Source organism: Nerophis ophidion, linkage group LG18 (assembly GCF_033978795.1).
Source record: "Nerophis ophidion isolate RoL-2023_Sa linkage group LG18, RoL_Noph_v1.0, whole genome shotgun sequence".
Classification (NCBI taxonomy): Eukaryota; Metazoa; Chordata; class Actinopteri; order Syngnathiformes; family Syngnathidae; genus Nerophis; species Nerophis ophidion.
This window is the reverse complement of record NC_084628.1, coordinates 17,178,093-17,197,086: the sequence shown is the minus strand read 5'-3', so window position 1 is coordinate 17,197,086 and position 18,994 is coordinate 17,178,093. Positions and strand designations below refer to the sequence as shown.

General features: G+C 35.6%; 2 protein-coding genes across 7 annotated transcripts in view; one reads left to right on the top strand and one right to left on the bottom strand.

Moving 5' to 3' along the window:
• LOC133536816 (dehydrogenase/reductase SDR family member 11-like) overlaps window positions 1-18,994 on the bottom strand; it is a 66,991-nt gene that overhangs the window by 25,727 nt on the left and 22,270 nt on the right. For 4 of the 6 annotated variants that reach the window (XR_009802553.1, XR_009802554.1, XR_009802558.1 and 1 more), the window contains exons 12-13: window positions 1,768-2,101; window positions 1,569-1,668 (exon numbers count right to left, since the gene is read on the bottom strand). The gene's annotated coding sequence lies outside the window, so the exon portion shown is untranslated. Of the gene's footprint in view, window positions 1-1,568; window positions 1,689-1,767; window positions 2,102-18,994 lie in introns of all 6 variants that reach the window. The other 2 variants (XR_009802555.1, XR_009802557.1) reach the window with 2 other exon arrangements.
• On the top strand, window positions 1,836-13,741 carry rab34a (RAB34, member RAS oncogene family a). The gene is made up of 11 exons (XM_061877384.1): window positions 1,836-2,064; window positions 4,326-4,405; window positions 4,489-4,580; window positions 4,658-4,723; window positions 6,375-6,476; window positions 6,540-6,604; window positions 9,103-9,154; window positions 9,244-9,325; window positions 12,153-12,243; window positions 12,414-12,521; window positions 12,587-13,741. Exons 2-11 carry the CDS (start codon window positions 4,331-4,333, stop codon window positions 12,655-12,657), a joined length of 804 nt encoding a protein of 267 aa, XP_061733368.1. The 5' UTR covers window positions 1,836-2,064; window positions 4,326-4,330; the 3' UTR covers window positions 12,658-13,741.

Here is an 18,994-nt window from a genome sequence, read left to right as displayed (position 1 = left end):
GCCATAATTCCTGCCAGATGTTGCTTTAACTTTCAACTTTTATCCCCAATTGTGAAGAACAAACCATGGGCCAGGACTTTCTGACATTGGATTTTGGGGTGCATCGCTCATTGTCTCGATTTTGCTGTTTGTGGCTGAAGAGACTGGGAGCCGTATAGAACATAACAACTAATAACAGAACAACATTCCATGTTTCCACAGAGTGGAACCGTTAAAGCTGCTTTGTGACACTGTTCTGACTATATGTAATTTATATATATATATATACACACACACACACACACACACACACACACACACACACACACACACACACACACACACACATATATATAAAAAGCTTATTCACGATTTCTGCTTATATGAATATATATATATGTGTATGTATATATATATATATTTATATATGAAAGCAAAAATCGTGAATAAGCTTTTATCCTTTCGCTTAAAGGACAAAAGCCTAGAATGCTATCCATAATGTACTTTTCCTTTCTCCATTTTGATAGAAAAAAATACATGTTGTTGCATATCTTTTAAACTTTAACATTATCAAACAAAGCAACAGATATATTTTTTTATCAAAATTAAAATGAACACTTATTGACTTATGATTTCAAAACAAGTCATCCATCAAATTCTACACTTTGAAAATGAAAATACATTTTACATTAAAAAAAAATCCCATGTCAGTCTTCAGAATTTACCTTAAAAAACAGTGGAACCTTTTTTTTTTTTTTGTTATACACTGTAAAAACAACAACTGTAGACGTTACTGTTAAAAGTCAGTCGCCAGGCTTTATCGTAAAAACAAGTGGTACCATTTTCACCATTTACTTTAGTACACGGTAAAAAGGAAACATTTAGTTTATTGGGGTAAAATTTTGGTAACTGAGCAGCCATTTTTACCACACAATCTAGATGGGTTTTTTTTTACAGCGTGTGTAAAAAAAAATCCAAAATCAAATGCATAGTTAATTGTGTAACAATATAACTAGGGAAATCCTTAATAATTTATCCATCCATCCATGTTCCATCTTACAGTATTATTCACTGTTACAAATGGCCCTGTAAGTGCAGCCATAACTGCCATGAAATGAATGAAAAAGATGTACAGTAGGAACATCATCACACTATCAAGTCATTCTAAAAAGCAAATAGATGAACGACGTTGTATGCTGCATATAAGCTAAAAACAAAAAAAGAACACACGTACTTGAAGTAACCATCACAGACTTAGAAGTGATGGCTATGCGCACAAATGGTGACGTCATAATTGTGAAAGCCACACGTCTAACTTCGAATTACGCATTTTTTCTGCCTGGAAATTGACGTTTTATCCCCTACCTTAAAAATATTACTAAACACTAACATTGTATAGTGTTATAGCCTTGTAATTAGCTAGCTAGGTTAGCAACTGCGATTTACAACATTGTATCCTAACTTGCATTGTAAACAATCAAACACAACATCAAGTCAACTTCATAGAGACGTTATTGTGAGTATCCAAAGCGCCTGACTTGTGTGCTGACACGTTTAAGAATGGAATGAAGTTAAAAACATCAATTTACGCTTGGAAGTGTTGGGTGAATTCCGACTTTTTATGAACTGACCTGAACGCAGCATTAGTGAAACTAGCGCCATCTTGCCTCCTAGAGTCAGCACAGCAAACTGCAACGACAAAATGTATTCTTTGATCAAATGTGACGCTGAAAAAAAAATTGCCATAATCAAATATATTTTTTAAGTGTAAGTGATGTAGGTTGTTACATTCTATCCTCGTTGCTAGTCATTATGAAACGTTGCCTTTTTCCACGACTTCCGGTGTTCTCCCGATGTCGTCCAGCAGGGGTCGCGCTGCTGTGCAGACCAGGAGAAATGGGATCCGTGTGTGTCCCACCATTCTGCTGCTTCTCCTCGCCTTCCTCCGCTTTCGCCTCCGTGGTGGATTAAAATCCATAAATTCACTCACGCACCTCAGTTTGCATCGCACAGAGCGACGTTTAAGGACCTGAAAGACAGAAAAAGGGGCAGCGAAGGAGCGGACCACCACCTTGTCTCGCCAAGGTAACGTATTCAGTCTTTCTGGCTGACTCGTCGTTTTCTTCTTGGAAAAAAAAAAGTTATCTTGGGTGTTTTAATAAGAACTTTTCTGTCTTATAACACAATTTCTTAACGCTGTATTGTTCAGTATTTGTCAGCTAGATTCAACAAGTTCTGGTAAATTAGGCGTTTTACCATCTTTTAAAGACAATCGGATTAAAAGTAAGGGGATTATAATGGGACACAATATGCTATTTTCTCACATTGAAACCTCATTTATCTTATTTTTCTCCTCCATTGAAATCCAAACAGTGAGTCACCCCCCCCCACCATTAAACAAGACCACAAACATCTTTATTGATTTATATTGGTATTTTCCAAACCAATTCTGACTTAAATATGATTACAAAATGTATTTGTGTGCAAGTTGCAGGACTCACGTTTAAGAGGGTTTTTTATGTGCTGATGTTAGCGTCACCATGGCAACACACCCTCACTGCAGTTGATTGTGATCCAGACCAAATAGTGTCTTTGACTCAAGTTTCTGTGTTTACTTCTTTTAACAGTGGTACTAAAATAGCTTAGTAAAGTCTGTTTTACTTGGTTGCGGGTGTGAATTAAATCTGTTTTTGGCCTTTGTTTACTCAACTGCCGAAAGCTCTGGGTAGTTTTACTAATAAAGCGTTCATATAAGTTTACATTGCTTTTTTTTTATAACGTCATATTTTTAAACATTTATGTTACACAAATAATTATATTGTAAATGCTTTTTTTTTAGGTATCAGACATTAATTATATTTTAATATTTTATATAGTCACCCTATTATATCATCATTCCACAAGTACGTACATTTTTTGACATTTCACAGACAATTGTAGCTTTTTAGTTCATATGTGTACGCATTATTCACAAATCATTGTTGAATTTTTGTAAAAAATAAATACAATAATATAAATACACAAATGTATGCAATTGTCCATCCATCCATTTCTACCGCTTATTCCCTTTCGGGGTGGCGGGGGGCGCTGGCGCCTATCTCAGCTACAATCGGGCGGAAGGCAGGGTACACCCTGGACAAGTCGCCACCTCATCGCAGGGCCAACACAGATAGACAGACAACATTCACACTCACATTCACACACGAGGGACAATTTAGTGTTGCCAATCAACCTATCCCCAGGTGCATGTCTTTGGAAGTGGGAAGAAGCCGGAGTACCCGGAGGAAACCCACGCATTTACGGGGAGAACATGCAAACTCCACACAGAAAGATCCCGAGCCTGGATTTGAACCCAGGACTGCAGGAACTTCGTATTGTGAGGCAGACGCACTAACCCCTCTGCCACCGTGTATGCAATTGTATATTTTTTTATTCATAGATTACTGTTTTTCCATTATTTCAAGCATTATTAGCAAATAATCATTTAATTTTACTGTATTAAAAGGTAACATTAACATATTTCACTAATAGAGATGTAGTTCATTTTTCATGCATCATTTGCCAACCATTATTAACTACAGTTAATTTCAAAAAGTAATGTAAAAATATATTGTACAATACATGTTTTCACATTTTAAAGCATTCAAGCAAATAGCCATATGTATTGTTTTACATATTTCATAATGACTAATTGAAAATGTTTAAAAATGTGAAAATAGACCGCAAGGCATGCTTGCTTGTCAGATTGTTTCATTGTTCATTCATACCAGACTATATTTTAAATTTTTATACTTATAAAAAAAAGTTTATATTTTACAAAATGGACACATTCTTGTAATAATATATATGTATATACATATATTTTTTCAATACCGTTGTTATAAGAAAAAAATATTTACAAATAGTAATTTAAATATACTGTATTAAAATGTGATGTTGTTTAACATTTCACAAAAAAATTATAAAAAATTGTTAAACTAATGGTTATAGTATGAAAAAAACCTCAAGTAAGGCATGCTTCCTTGTTGTTTGATCGTTTCATGGTTCATTAATACTTGCTAAATTCAACAACATTTGTCGTAAACGTCAACTTTACAAATGTCACGCCTGCTTGTGTTCGATGTCCGCGTTTTGATAATGTCTACTGCGAGACATGTAAAAGGAGAAACAAATGCCACAATTTGAAATAAATACGGGTAGATACTAGTAAAGCAGCTCATGTAATCACCTCAGTGAGTGTATGGCACACTCACTAGCTGTACAGACACCCCTGTTTTAAGAAACTAAGTGGTTATTCGGACATGTTTAACCTTGTCTCTCTCTAATATATAAACTTTGACCTGCAGGTTTGATGTCAACCAGAAGGCTAAACATGAGTGTATTTGCACCTGTTCGAAAGGACCGCGTCATCGCACAACTCCCGCATGTAAAACATTGAAATATCTTCCATCAGCACCATCCCGTCGACGACGTACAGTATTCATCGAAACACTCATCTCATTCTTGCAGTGTTTCCGGAAGGATGCAGCGGTCCACATCGAGCACGACTTTAACCCCAAAGTGAAGGCAGCCTGCCAGGAGCATCGCACCGGAACAGTCGGGTCAGTTTGAAGATTGCAAATTGAGCTTTGCTTGATGTGTTATCATGCTTTATTTCATTTTCTACTCTTCTCAACAGATTTAAAATATCCAAGGTGATTGTTGTCGGGGACTTGGCTGTTGGCAAAACCTGCCTGATTAATAGGTGATCATTTTGCAGCCATTTAAATACTGAAAAATATAAGCTAATATATAATTGCAGCCATCAGAAGGCTAAAAAAAGATGCTAATATACAATTACAGCATCAGGATGCTTAAAAAACACATTCTTATACACAACTGCAGCATCCGAAAGCTGAAAAACATACGTATGATGCTATTGCAGCATTAGAATGCTAAAAAAAGATGCTAATATACAATTACAGCATCAGAATGCTTAAAAAACACATTCTAATACACAACTGTAGCATCCGGATGCTGAAAAACATACCTATGATGCTATTGCAGCGTTAGAATGCTAAAAAAATATGCTAATATACAATTGCAGCCATCAGAATGCTAAAAAAAGTATGCTAAAACATGCTAATATGCTATTGCAGCCATCAGAATGCTAAAATAAAATGCTAAAACATAACATACAATTGCAGCAATCAGAATTCTAAAAAACAGCCTAGTATACAAATTCAGCATCAAAATTCTGAAAAAATGCTAATGCACAATTGCAGCTAATCAGAAGGCAAACAAAGTATGCTAATTTGCAATTGCAGCAGCCAAATGCTAAAAAAAACATGCTAATGTACAATTGCAGCTAATCAGTAGGCAAACTAAGTATGCTAATATAAAAATTGTAGCACAGGAATGCTTCAAAAAACATTTTGTATACATTTGCAGCCATAGAACTGCTTAAAAAAATGGGCTAATATACAAACACAGCATCAGAATGCAAAAAAACATGCTAATTTATAATTGCAGATGACAGAATGCGAAAAAGATGCCTACTGTCAAATTGCTAAAAAAACATGCTAATGTACAATTATAGCTAATCAAAAGGATAAAAAAAGATGCTAGTATAGAAATTGTAGCACGAGAAAATCAAAAAAACATGCCTGTATACTAATTCACAAATGCAGCATCCGAATGAAAAAAAAACATGCTAATTTACAATTGTAGGCATCAAAATGCTAAAAAAAATCGGGTAGCATACAAATGCAGTATTAGAATGCTAAAAACACTGCTAATATACAATTGCAGAATTAGAATGCTAAAAAAAACAGAATTAAAATCTAATATACAATTGCAGCCGTCAGAATGCTAAAAAAACATGCTAATATACAAGTATATCTGTAACAATGCTAAGAAAAAATGCTAGTATACAATTACAGCCGTCAGAATACTAAAACAACATGCTAATGTACAATTGCAGGCGATAAGGCTTTAAAAAAGTAGCTAATATACAAATTGTAGTACGAGAATGCTAAAAAATAGATGCTAATATACAAATCATAGCATGAGAATGCTCAAAAAGATTCTTACATAAAATTGCACCTTGTCTAAGAATTCCCAACAGTTGATTTCTTAGCAAATTGTAAAGATAATAAAATGTTTAGGTTTTACAAAACCTGAAATAAACTCTTTGTTGTCTTCAATATTTCTGTTATCACTACAAAACCTAAAAGTTTAGTTTATAGCATGATACGACCTTATTTCAATGCGATGACATAAAGTAATTCATGTTTATTTGCGTCAATGTGTAAAAACGACTTCAAGTTAAACTTCATGGGACATACTGTATGTACTTCTATTATACACATTCCTCTTTTTGATATGAACAGGCTCATAAAGTGTTGCGTTTTCAGGTTTTGCAAGGATGTTTTCGATAAGAACTACAAAGCGACAATCGGCGTTGACTTTGAGATGGAGCGTTTCGAGGTACTTGGCGTACCTTTCAGTCTCCAGCTGTAAGTTAACGTTCTTCCCGTGTTTATTCCCTAAGAGCCGTTATTTAGTCTCTATGTTTTAAGGTGGGACACGGCGGGACAAGAGAGGTTCAAGTGTATCGCGTCCACGTACTACAGAGGAGCACAGGGTGAGTCATTCAAACATACTGTATGTTTAAGAGGGGACAGACAGAAACAATAAAACAAAGCATTAAAAGAAGATAGCAATTGGATTTATTTAAAAGGGGACAGACAGAAAAAAATGGGAATAAAAAGCAATAACAGACGTTGTGAACAATATATAATGCTAGTGCTTTGGTTTAAGAAGGGACAACAAATAGACTTTACAGAAAATAATTGGTCAATGATTGGTTTAGCTTGACTAAAAAGGGGACAGAGAGAAAAATAGAACAACAAGCCGTAACAGAAGATAACAAACAGTATGCTTGGTTTTGACTGAATTAAAAGGGGATACACAGAACAAATGGGAAGAAAAATCAATAACAGAAGATGTTAGCTTATAATGATAGTGTTTTGGTTTTAAGAAGGGTCAGAAAAAGGAAAACAAATAGAATTGGGAAAACAATTATGGTAAAATCACATACAATGCCAGTGCTTTTGGTTTAGGAAGGGACTGAAAAAAATTAGACCAAATATAAGTTACAGAAGATGACATATGTTAGTGATTGGTTTGGCTTGATTTAAGAGGGAACAGAGAGAAAAGTAGAACAAAACGCAAAAACAGAAGATAATGATTAGTAACTCTTGGTTTCTCCTGTTTTGAAAGGGGACAGAACAAATGGGAACAAAATGCAATAACAGAAGATGTTAACATATAATGATACTGCTTTAGTTTAAGAAGGGACAGAAAAAGGGTAACACATACATTAGAATTGGAAACAAATGACATTAAAATCACATATAATGCAGAACAAATATAATTCACAGAATATAACAGCAACAACATTGAACGTAAATTATTGGTTTAGCTCAATTTAAAAGGGGACAGAAAGAGAAAATGAGAACAAAAAGGAATAACAGAAGATAACGATTGGTTTGGCTTGATTTAAAAAAGGACATGCAGAAAAAATGGGAACAAAAATCAATAACAGAAGATGTTAACATATAATGATAGTGCTTGGATTTAAGAAGGGACAGAACAATGAGAACAAATATAATTGGAAACAAATGATAGTAACATCACATATAATGCCAGTGCTTTTGGTTTAGGAAGGGACAAAAAATGAGAACAAATATAATTTACAGAAGATGACATAGAATGTTAGTGATTGGTTTAGCTTGATTTAAGAGGGGACAGAGAAAAAAATAGAACTGAAAGCAATAACAGAAGATAACGATTAGAAACGCTTGGTTTTGCCTGATTTAAAAGGGGACCCAGAACAAATGGGAACAAAAATCAATAACAGAAGATGTTAGCTTATAATGATAGTGCTTTGGTTTAAGAAGGGACAGAAAAAAGAGAATAAATACAATTTACATAATATGATTGCAACAACATTGAATGTCAATTATTGGTTTAGCTCAATTTAAGAGGGGCAGAAAGAGAAAATGAGAACAAAAAGCAATAACAGAAGATAACGATTCGTAATGGTTGGTTTGGCTTGATTTAAAAGGGGACATACACAAAAAATGGGAAGAAAAAGCAATAACAGAAGATGTTAACATATAATGATAGTACTTTGGTTTGAGAAGGGACAGAAAAAGGAGAACAAATATAATTCACAGAATATGATAGCAACAACATTCAATGTCATTGATTGGTTAAGCTCAATTTAAGAGGGGACAGAAAGATAAAATGAGAACAAAAAGCAGTAACAGAAGATAACGATTGGGTTCGTTTGATTTAAAAGGGGACATACAGAAAAAATCGGAACAGACAGCAATAACAGAAGATGTTAACATATAATGATAGTGTTTTGGTTTAAGAAGGGACTGAACAATGAGAACAAATATTAATTACACAAATGATAATAACAACATTGAATGAGTGTGTGGTTTAGTTTGATTTTAGAGGGGACAGAAAGAGAAAATGAGAAGAAAAAGCAATAAGAAAGAATAACTATACTGTAATGCTTGTGCTTGGTTGAGCTGTGTAGTTTTTTGAAAGAAAGGACGAGAAAAAAGAACAAAAAAAGCAATATTAAATGGTAATAAATTGGGTTGAGAGTGGACCCTGAAAAATGAGAACGAAAAGCAATAGGATAATAGCAACAACATATGTCTAATGCTAATGCTCGGGGAGGGAAAAAAAGACAAAAAATGACAATAAAAAGCAATAACGGAAGATGACACTATTGAATTAATTTGAGAGGGGACATACAGACAAGACAGAACATGAGAATTAAAAAGCAACAAAAGGTGGTAACAACACTAGCACTAACATTTGGTTTGGTTTAAGAGGGGACACGGCTAATGAGAACATTAAGCAAAAACTAAATAATATTGAACACAAGTGCTTGGTCCAGCTTGATTTAAGAGGGGACTGACTGAGAGAAATGGAAACACAAGCCGCAGATTTTAGTGGGAAAGAATTATAGCATCTATATTTGCTAGCGCTCGTGTTACTTTGATTTGCCTTAGCGAGTCATTTTAGTCCACACTTACATCCCAATGCATTTTCTTTCAGTTGTGATTATCGTGTTTGACATAAACGATGTGGGCTCTCTGGATCACACAAGGTCAGATCGCTTTTCTTTGTCCGTCCGTCCACATTGTGTGTGTGTGTGTGTGTGTGTGTGTTAGTAAGTTGTGTTGCTGTGTTTCCCAGGCAGTGGCTGGAAGACGCGTTGAAAGAGAACGACCCCACTGCGGTGCAGCTGTTCCTCGTGGGCACCAAGAAGGACCTGAGCGTACGTTTGCACATATTTAATACCCACAATCCTGTAGACTTTAAAGCATCCCTGATAGTCATCATTGTTTCCAATAAGTTTTATTTCTTCCTGTTGTGCTAAATGTCATCCAAAATGAGTTGAACAACATCAAAATAATCCAAATAATTGTTATTAAAAATGTCAGATCAGGATGTCAAAAGTCAGATTATGAAGAAGAAACGTAGTAAAATGGGGTCCAGGTCAGACTAGTTTTGTACATGAAATGACATTTGAGACTACAAAGTGAAGGAAAGACTTGTTTGTCCACTAGGGGCAGTAGAGAACTAGGAAGAACGTTATTAAAATGAAGCAGAATGAAAATAGCATTCATGATTAGAAAAATATTATTTTCATACAATTCCATCCATCCATTTTTTACCGTTTGCCCCTTTTTGGGTCGCTGAAGCCTATCTCAGCTGCATTCGGGCGGAAGGCGGAGTACACCCTGGACAAGTCGCCACCTCATCGCAGGGCCAACACAGATTAAAAGAAAACTATTTTTTTAATAATACATATTATAAATCAATTCATCCATCCATCCCATCCATTTTCTACCGCTTATTCGCTTTCGGGGTCGCGGGGGGCGCTGGCGCCTATCTCAGCTACAATCGGGCGGAAGGCAGGGTACACCCTGGACAAGTCGCCACCTCATCGCAGGGCCAACACAGATAGACAGACAACATTCACACTCACATTCACACACTAGGGCCAATTTAGTGTTGCCAATCAACCTATCCCCAGGTGCATGTCTTTGGAAGTGGGAGGAAGCCGGAGTACCCGGAGGGAACCCACGCATTCACGGGGAGAACATGCAAACTCCACACAGAAAGATCCCGAGCCTGGATTTGAACCCAGGACTGCAGGAACTTCGTATTGTGAGGCAGACGCACTAACCCCTCTGCCACCGTGAAGCCCTAAATCAATTCAATAATCTATAATACAATATATTATTCCATTATATCAAATATAAAAAACAAAATGCTAATTTAGGGAGATTAATGAATAGCAATAATAAAAGTGCAAATATCAAGATCCTATTTAATTACATAAAAATGGTAATTTTACTTAGAGATTAATAAAGTATTTAAAATATCAAGATTATATTTAAGTATATTAAAATGTGGATTTTACTGAGTGATTAATAAAGTATTTCATGAAAATGAGTATTATAATACATATATATCTAATACAAACTAGCATTATAATATATATATATATATATATATATATATATATATATATATAATTAAAAAAGTATCTAATGAAAATTAATATGTTTAAAATAAGATTAGTATTACATAATACTGTATATAAATATATATGTATATATCATACTTGCCAACTCTCACGGATTTTCTCCCGAAAATCTCCCGGAATTCAGGCCTGAATTTCGCCACCTCCAGCTCCATGCGGACCCGAGTAACGTGTCGACAGCCTGTTCTCCGTCCCCTTCCCACAATACAAACAAAGTGCCTGCCCAGTGACGTTATAACTGTAAAATGGTCGAGGGCGAGTTCTTGGATCCTTATGTGGGTTTATTGTTAGGCAGGCTCATTAACGTCCTCCCAGCGCGGCAACAACACACAACAACAGCAGTCACGTTTTTGTCTGCCGTAAACAGCAATGTTGTGACACTCTTAAACAGGACAATACTGCCATCTACTGTGCATGCATATGTGAAAATAACATCTACGGCTTTTAGAGCAGTGGTTCTCAACCTTTTTTCAGTGATGTACCCCATGTGAACATTTTTTGATTCAATTACCCCCTAATCAGAGCAAAGCATTTTTGGTTGAATAAAAAAAGATAAAGAAGTAAATTACAGCACTATGTCATCAGTTTCTGATTTATTAAAATGTAGTGGCCTTTCTTGAACTATTTTGAAAAAAATATATAAAAAATAACAAAAAACTTGTTGAAAAATAAACAAGTGATTCAATTATAATAAAGATTTCTACACATACTGCAATAAGGTGGTGACTTGTCCAGGGTATACCCCGCCTTCCGCCCGATTGTAGCTGAGATAGGCACCAGCGCCCCCCCCCCGCGACCCCAAAGGGAATAAGCTGTAGAAAATGGATAGATGGATAGCTGTAAATGTACTCCTCCCCTCTTAACCACAGCCCACCCACCGAAATCGGAGATCTCAAGGTTGGCAAGTATGATTTTTTATATATATATATATATATATATATATATAATATAATATAATATTAACTATAATTAATAAAGTATCCAATGAAAATTTATATACTATATATGTAATTAAAATTGGTTTTATAATATATATGTATATATATGGAGAGAAGGGAAAAAATATATACAAAAATAATCACATTTTCTTTTTTTCTTGGAGATTAATAAGTATTATAAATGTTATTATTACTATAAGTGTTTTGAATGTGTTATACAATATTTAGTATTATCAACTTTATCATTATAAATGTTTTGAATGTAATATTAGAGCAATACAAATTAATTCCATTGCAATGACACACACGCACACACAATAAATGAAATGTAGTATTATATTTTTATCAAATATATATTATAAGAATAAAAATGTGATTGTTGGGGGGGAGATTAATAATTAGCCTTATCAATTTGATCATTATTATAAATGTTTTGAATGCCTTCATTATACAATAATTAGTTTTATCATTTGTATAAATAAATATTTTTAATGTGTTATTACAATAATGCAAATTCATATATCGTAATAACGTGCTAAATTAGTGTTATTGTAATTATATTACTATTCATTATTACTACAATACACACTGTAATATAATGTTATGTTTTGCAGTCTCCTGGTCGGTACCTTCAGATCGAACAAGACGCCCTCAAGGTGGCGCAGGAGATGAGAGCAGAGTATTGGACGCTGTCATCACTCACAGGTGAATGTCCAAATATACGTACCTTTTTCACAGTTTTTTTCCTTTTTATTTAATTAATTAAAAAGCAAGCAGAAAAAAACAAATCAACATTTAAGTGAATTATGAATGAAAATGAGTTTTAATTATGACTGTGTGCGCGTGCGTGCGTGTGTGCGTGTGTGTGTGTATAGGAGAGAACGTAAAGGAGTTCTTTTTCCGCGTGGCCTCGATAGCTTTTGAAACAAACGTTCTTGCCGAGCTGGAGAAGAGCGGGACAAGACAGATCGGAAACATCGTCAGTGAGTATGCGAAAAGGAAATATTTACAATTGTGTGCAAGTGTGTGACCGTTTGTGTCGCGCTAGAAATCCAAAGCACCGCAAGCAACAATCTGTACACGACGTCCAAGAAGAAGCAACCGGCCTGCTGTCAGTGAGAACCATGATGCGTTCAAAGGTTTGGAAAATAAAAGGACACGGCAGCTGCTCTCCACAAGTCGGATTTTCCTGGCAGAGAGGCAGTTTCTTCTTTGGCCTGTGGAATAATGCGGTGCTCACTTGTGTGGGCGTGCAGCATGACTCACACATATTGGGATTTTAATAACAGTTTTGTTTTTTTAAGTGGGGGTTGCAACAAAATCCGTCCGACTTTCAAGCGCTACTTCAGCCAATCTAAGGCTTGAAAACGGCTGTGCAATATACTAACAGGAGGAGAGCGTAGCAGACATGTTGTGCTGTAACAGTATTTAAACAAATGCATCTTTTTTTTTTTTAAGACTTGGGCACTGAAAATATCCAAAAAGTCAGTGACCCAAATCAAAGACTAAATCTCAACTAAAAAATATAAATACATAGATATATATTTTTTAGAAATACCTGTGTTCTTGTGGGATGAAAAGAAAGTGATACTGCCAAAGAAGCACTTTGTAAGGCTGGCGTGTCCAAAGTGAAGGCCATCTTGGTTCTTTATTATTATATTATATTGTATTGATGCAAATTAATGCATTTTATTATTAAAACATGTATCAACATGTATTATTGGAAAGTACACTCTTAGCTTTGTCGCCCACAACACAAATTAATGTTTTGTTGTGATGGCTTAGCATATATTGGATTGTTTTTAACATCTTAATAAGCGGTAGGAAATGGATGGATGGATCTTTAATGTGCAAAAATGGCCGCCGCATCCTTCAATTTGTACTTGTATGCTGCCCCCCGGTGTGGAGTTTTAACATTTTCCATTTTATACTTGCTGTTTTTAGTTTGCAGCATTTCAGGGTGGGCTGTGAGTCCAATAAGCAATAAGTTGACCTTATGTAACTGCAATGTTTTGTAACCATTCTAAAGGATACATCTTTGATTCTATGTTGCTATAGCAACAGTACACAATGACACAGTCATTATTGATGAAAACGTTTGGCCAGTTGAGTGTTACAAATGAAACGTGCCTGTAAATGTTTCATGGTATTACTATTATGACATGAAAGGTCCTAAATAAAATGTATTTTCTACCAAAAGGAATGTTGCATGTAGTCAAGTCGTAAAAGTACTGAAGTCAGTCCTAAAAGCTTTGAAAATATTGTGATCAATTTGTGTCTGCATCGATTTAGAGGTGCAGTTAGAGAACAAAAACTATTATGAAAATCTCCAGGTTTACCTAACCAAACATTAATATACATATATTTACTGCTGTCTTTCCATTAACATTGAAGAGTGCTGTTTATCCAAATGGTATGTATGTGTTGACTACTGTTCAAGTATTTTTTTATGCCTCTAGAGCAAATTAATTCGTTTATTCGCTTAAAAATTTGTGAGAAACTGAGGGATTAAAATACAAAAACATAAAAACACCAATACGATAAACATTACCTTTACAGTCGATCTTATTAATCTTTTGGCTGCTGTCCTTTCTTTTAACGCCAGAGGGTACTGTTTCTCAGTTATGTTTGTTTGACCTTTACTGTTTTACTAAGTATTTTTTATGTTTCTCGGGCAAATTAATTTGTTAATTCATCTTAAATGTGTCAGAAACTCAGAGGCAAACCGACAAAAACACAGCAAAAACAAAAATATGATAAAAAAACTGCAAGTTTAGATCGATATTATACATATCTTAGCTGTTGTCATTCATTCTTTTATCACGGGGGGGGGGGTGCTGTTTCTCGGTTATGTTTGTGTTACCGATGCTGTTTACGCTTCTTGGGAAAATTAATCAATTAACTTTAAAAGTGTGAGGTACCCAGAGGTCAACCAACAAAAACATCAATATAATACAAATCTACAGGTTTACTCTAGAGTGGACAGCTGTAGTCTGGAGGCCTTCCGCAAGCTTCTACGTTTTTAAAGTAAAAGCTTGCTTTTCTTGTCTCTTTTCTACTAAACCGTAAGGGCAATTATTAAAATCCATAAAACACTTAAGAAAATATTTTTGTCTATTAAAAAAATTCAAACATCATAAATGAGTAAAATACTGATGGATAGGATTTGGGATAAATGAGTGAAATACTGATAAATAGGATTTGGGTTAGAGTATGTTTAGGTTCGAGCGAGAGCAAGGGAGAGAGAGAGAGAGCGAGAGAGAGAGCCTCTGTCTATATTCTGCCATTTTAGGTATAGTTTTGACTCAGAAGTAGTCATTGTTATGCAGACATTACAGAGTAAAATACAATATTCAGAGCGAGACAGAGAGAGAGAGTGAGAGAGCCTCTATTCTGCCACTTTAGGTATAGTTTTGACTCACAAGTAGTCATTGTTATGCAGACATTACAGAGTAAAATACAATATTGAAACAGGCTTGGAACATTGAAATATTTATTACCCCGAGCAAATTACTTGGCAAACCCTCCAGCAACCTGCATTACCGCCTACAATAACTCCTGCAGCAGTTCCTTCTTTTAACATTGGAGGGTGCTGTCTGTACTGCTTACAAGGTTAACAACACAACTATGGCTGACCTCAATGCTGTTGCCAGTCATTACGCTAATATTTGTTGAGTTATTTATGGTGTAATAAAATGTAGATTTTGCCAACAACGTGGTATTTCGTAAAGAAACACGTCTCCACATGATGTATGTGTGTGTGTATAATATATAGCCAAAAGTATTTGGCCACCTGCCTACCATACAATTGTCCAACATGTTTTGGTATCCTGGAAGCATTCAAAGTTCCTTTCACTGGAACTAAAGGGCCAAGCCCAACTACTGAAAAACACCCCCACATTATAATTTCTCCTTCACCAAATTTCACACTGCACAATGCAGTCTGAAATGTAGCGTCCTCCTGGCAACCTCCAAACCACTCCAAACTCATCCATCAGATTGCCAGATGGAAAAGCATGACTGATCAGTCCAGAGAAGGCGTCTCCACTGCTCGAGTCCAGTGGCGACGTGCTTTACATCACTGCATCCAACGCTTTGCATTGGACTTGGTGACGTATAGCTGAGATGCAGCTGCTCGGCCATGGAAACACATTCCATGAAGCTCTCTGCGTATTGTACGTGGGCTAATTGGAATGTCACATTAAGTTTGGAGCTCTGTAGCAACTGACTGTGCAGAAAGTATACCGTATGCACTATGCACATCAGGATCCACTGACCCCTCTCTGTCAGTTCACGTGGCCTACCACTTGGCGGCTGACTTGCTGTTGTTCCCAAACTCTTCACTTCTCTTATAATAAAGTTGAGATTGGAATTAATATTTAGAAGTGAGGACATTTCATGACTGGATTTGTTGCACAGGAGGCATCCTATAATGGTTCCACGCTGGAAATCACTGAGAGAGACCCATTCTTTCACAAATGTTTGTAGAAACAGTCTCCATGTACTTTATTTTATATACCGGGCCAAGCGGGGTATACCCTGGACAAGTCGCCACCTCATCGCAGGGCCAACACAGATAGACAGACAACATTCAGACTCACATTCACACACTAGGGCCAATTTAGTGTTGCCAATCAACCTATCCCCAGGTGCATGTCTTTGGAAGTGGGAGGAAGCCAGAGTACCCGGAGGGAACCCACGTGGTCACGGTGAGAAGATGCAAACTCCACAGAAAAAGATCCCGAGCCCGGGATTGAACCCAGGACTGCTCAGGACCTACGTATTATGAGGCAGATGCACTAACCCCTCCTCCACTGTGCTGCTTTCCTATATTATATATATATATATATATATATATATATATATATATATATATATATATATATATATATATATATATATATATTTAAATACATACACATATTTACATATACAGAGCAAATGTTTAATTATGGAGGTGTCAATATTAACTATTCTTGTCTGACACTATGAACAATGTCAGAGTGTGGGTTCTCGCCAAATTTAATCGTTTAATTCTACTTCCTCTCCCCCGCCTCCCAAGTTAGTCGAATGTTGCCTCTGCTGATGTGACATCATTACATCTCTCCGCCTTCCAGCAATCTGATTCCTGTGCCTTGAGGTAGCTGGCTGGAGCCGTGCCTGTAAGACCCGCCATGTGACCGCATGGGCCTGCCTGGATTAGAAGCTGACAAGAGCCTTTTCTTCTGGCTCGCTCGCTTATTCACCCGTACAAAAAAGCAGGAGAAGGCTGCTCAGCCGGAATAGGAGCATGCAGAGCGACTGTCAACAAAAACTCACTTATTCATGCTTTTTGACCATAAAAAGGCCACCGTATAGAAAAGGGCTGCTGAGCCAGCTAGCGAAGTAGCTACACAATTTTAATAAACAAAACAAAAATGGTAACATGCATTTTACATTGTTAAAACCAGCACTACTAATTTGTTGTTAAAACTCCACTTCTTTAACTTGATGGAAAAAGAGCTACATTAGCACTAAAGAGTGACTCTTCTGTCAGTAAACAGCGAAGTAGGTAAGTGACAACAACGGGGGTTTGCGGGTCGACCCCAATATAGATTGTGATTAGATCAAGACTTTTAGACTTAGACTTCCTTTTTATTGTCAATCAAATTTGAACTTTACAGTACAAATAAGAACAAAATTGTGTTGCATTAGCTCTTGGTAGTGCAGGATAAAAAAAAAGCAATAATGTCTTGACTATTGTCTGTTTTATTTATACAAATGTGTTTTTTTTGTCGCATTGTTTGTAGTGTTACTTGTTAATTGTGTTATATAGTTTTGCTTTGTTTACAATTTCATCAAATTCGTTACAGTAGGGAATTTGGGGCAAAAAAAAGAAAAAAAATGTAAACAGGAGCCAATAGTAGTTTTTAAAAAAAAAAATTTTTTTTATATAATGTAGTGATCCCGTGGGCGTGCAAAGTCAGGCAAATTAAGGTTCTAGTAGCAGCAACACTACACACAGTGCATCTGGAAAGTATTCGTAGGGCTTCACTTTTTCACATTTTGTTATGTTACAACCTCATTCCAAAATGGAATAGATTCTTGTTGTCCATATGTACATGTGATCTCTTAGTTTTTTTATTTGAATTTGCAAAAAATTATAAAAGAATACATTGTCATTATGGGGTGTTGTGTGTAGAATTTTTAGGACAAAAATGAATTTATTCTATTTTGGAATACGGCTGTAACAACAAAATATGGAAAAAGTGAAGCTCTGTGAATACTTTCCAGATGGACTGTACTGTATACAAGACAGTGGAAATTGCATAAAAGCAAACAGAGTAAACAATTAAAAATAAAATACTGTCATTTAGTATGGATTAAAAAAAAAAAAAAACAGCTATGTAAACACAAAATAAATACATGATAAATGGGTTGTACTTGTATAGCGCTTTTCTACCTTCAAGGTACTCAAAACGCTTTTGACACTACTTCCACATTTACCCATTCACACACTGATGGAAGGAGCTGCCATGCAAGGCGCTAACCGGCACCCATTAGAGCAAGGGTGAAGTGTCTTGCTCAGGACACAACAGACATGACGAGGTTGGTATTAGGTGGGGATTGAACCAGGGCCCCTCGGGTTGGGCACAGCCAATCTAACACTGCGCCGTCCCTTGAATGTACTTTATTTTGCGCGAAGAATTGCATTAAATAACAGAGAATATCTTATTGAGGTTGACATTGTTATATAGCATTTTTACATGCTCTACTTACATATTTTTAAACACCGCGCAAATAAGGTTGGTGATTTAAAAAAAATGTTTCGGCCTAAAATCGGTTTTAATCTGAAAAAATAAAAAAATACCCAGATCATGCAAGGGTATTAACAAATGCCAAGTATAAAGTAAAGCAAACCCTTGTTTACTTACCGTGATAAATTAAATTCCGCAAAGCAGGCGTTATTATGTATTATTATTCTTATAAACATGGAACACTATACCTTTAATAATAAGAGAACTAGCAACACAAGCATAATTTAATAAGGCTTTTAAAAAAATGTCTGCTTGAGAGTCAAACCTGTAATCATAGTTTATAAGCTTCAGGAATATAATAGAAGTCAAGTCAAGTGTATACGAAGAAATATGTATATTATCAATTGTTTTATGTATTTTATTTGTGTTATGTACAAGGTACATTTATGGCATTGAGTGTCTAATATAGCACTTTCCATCTTGATATTGTTTGTCCCATTTGCAATATGTTTTAAATATGTTTGTCTTCATTTTAACAGCAACTTGCTGAGGGACTGGAGACATACTGTATGATGTACTGTACTATGTACTGTATGATAATGAACATGTCAACTGTTCATTATCGTGTGTTGGCTTTGATTAAATAAACTACATCTAATATTTTTGTGGCTTGACATTAAAAAACATTTCGAATATATATCTTTTTTTACATTACATGA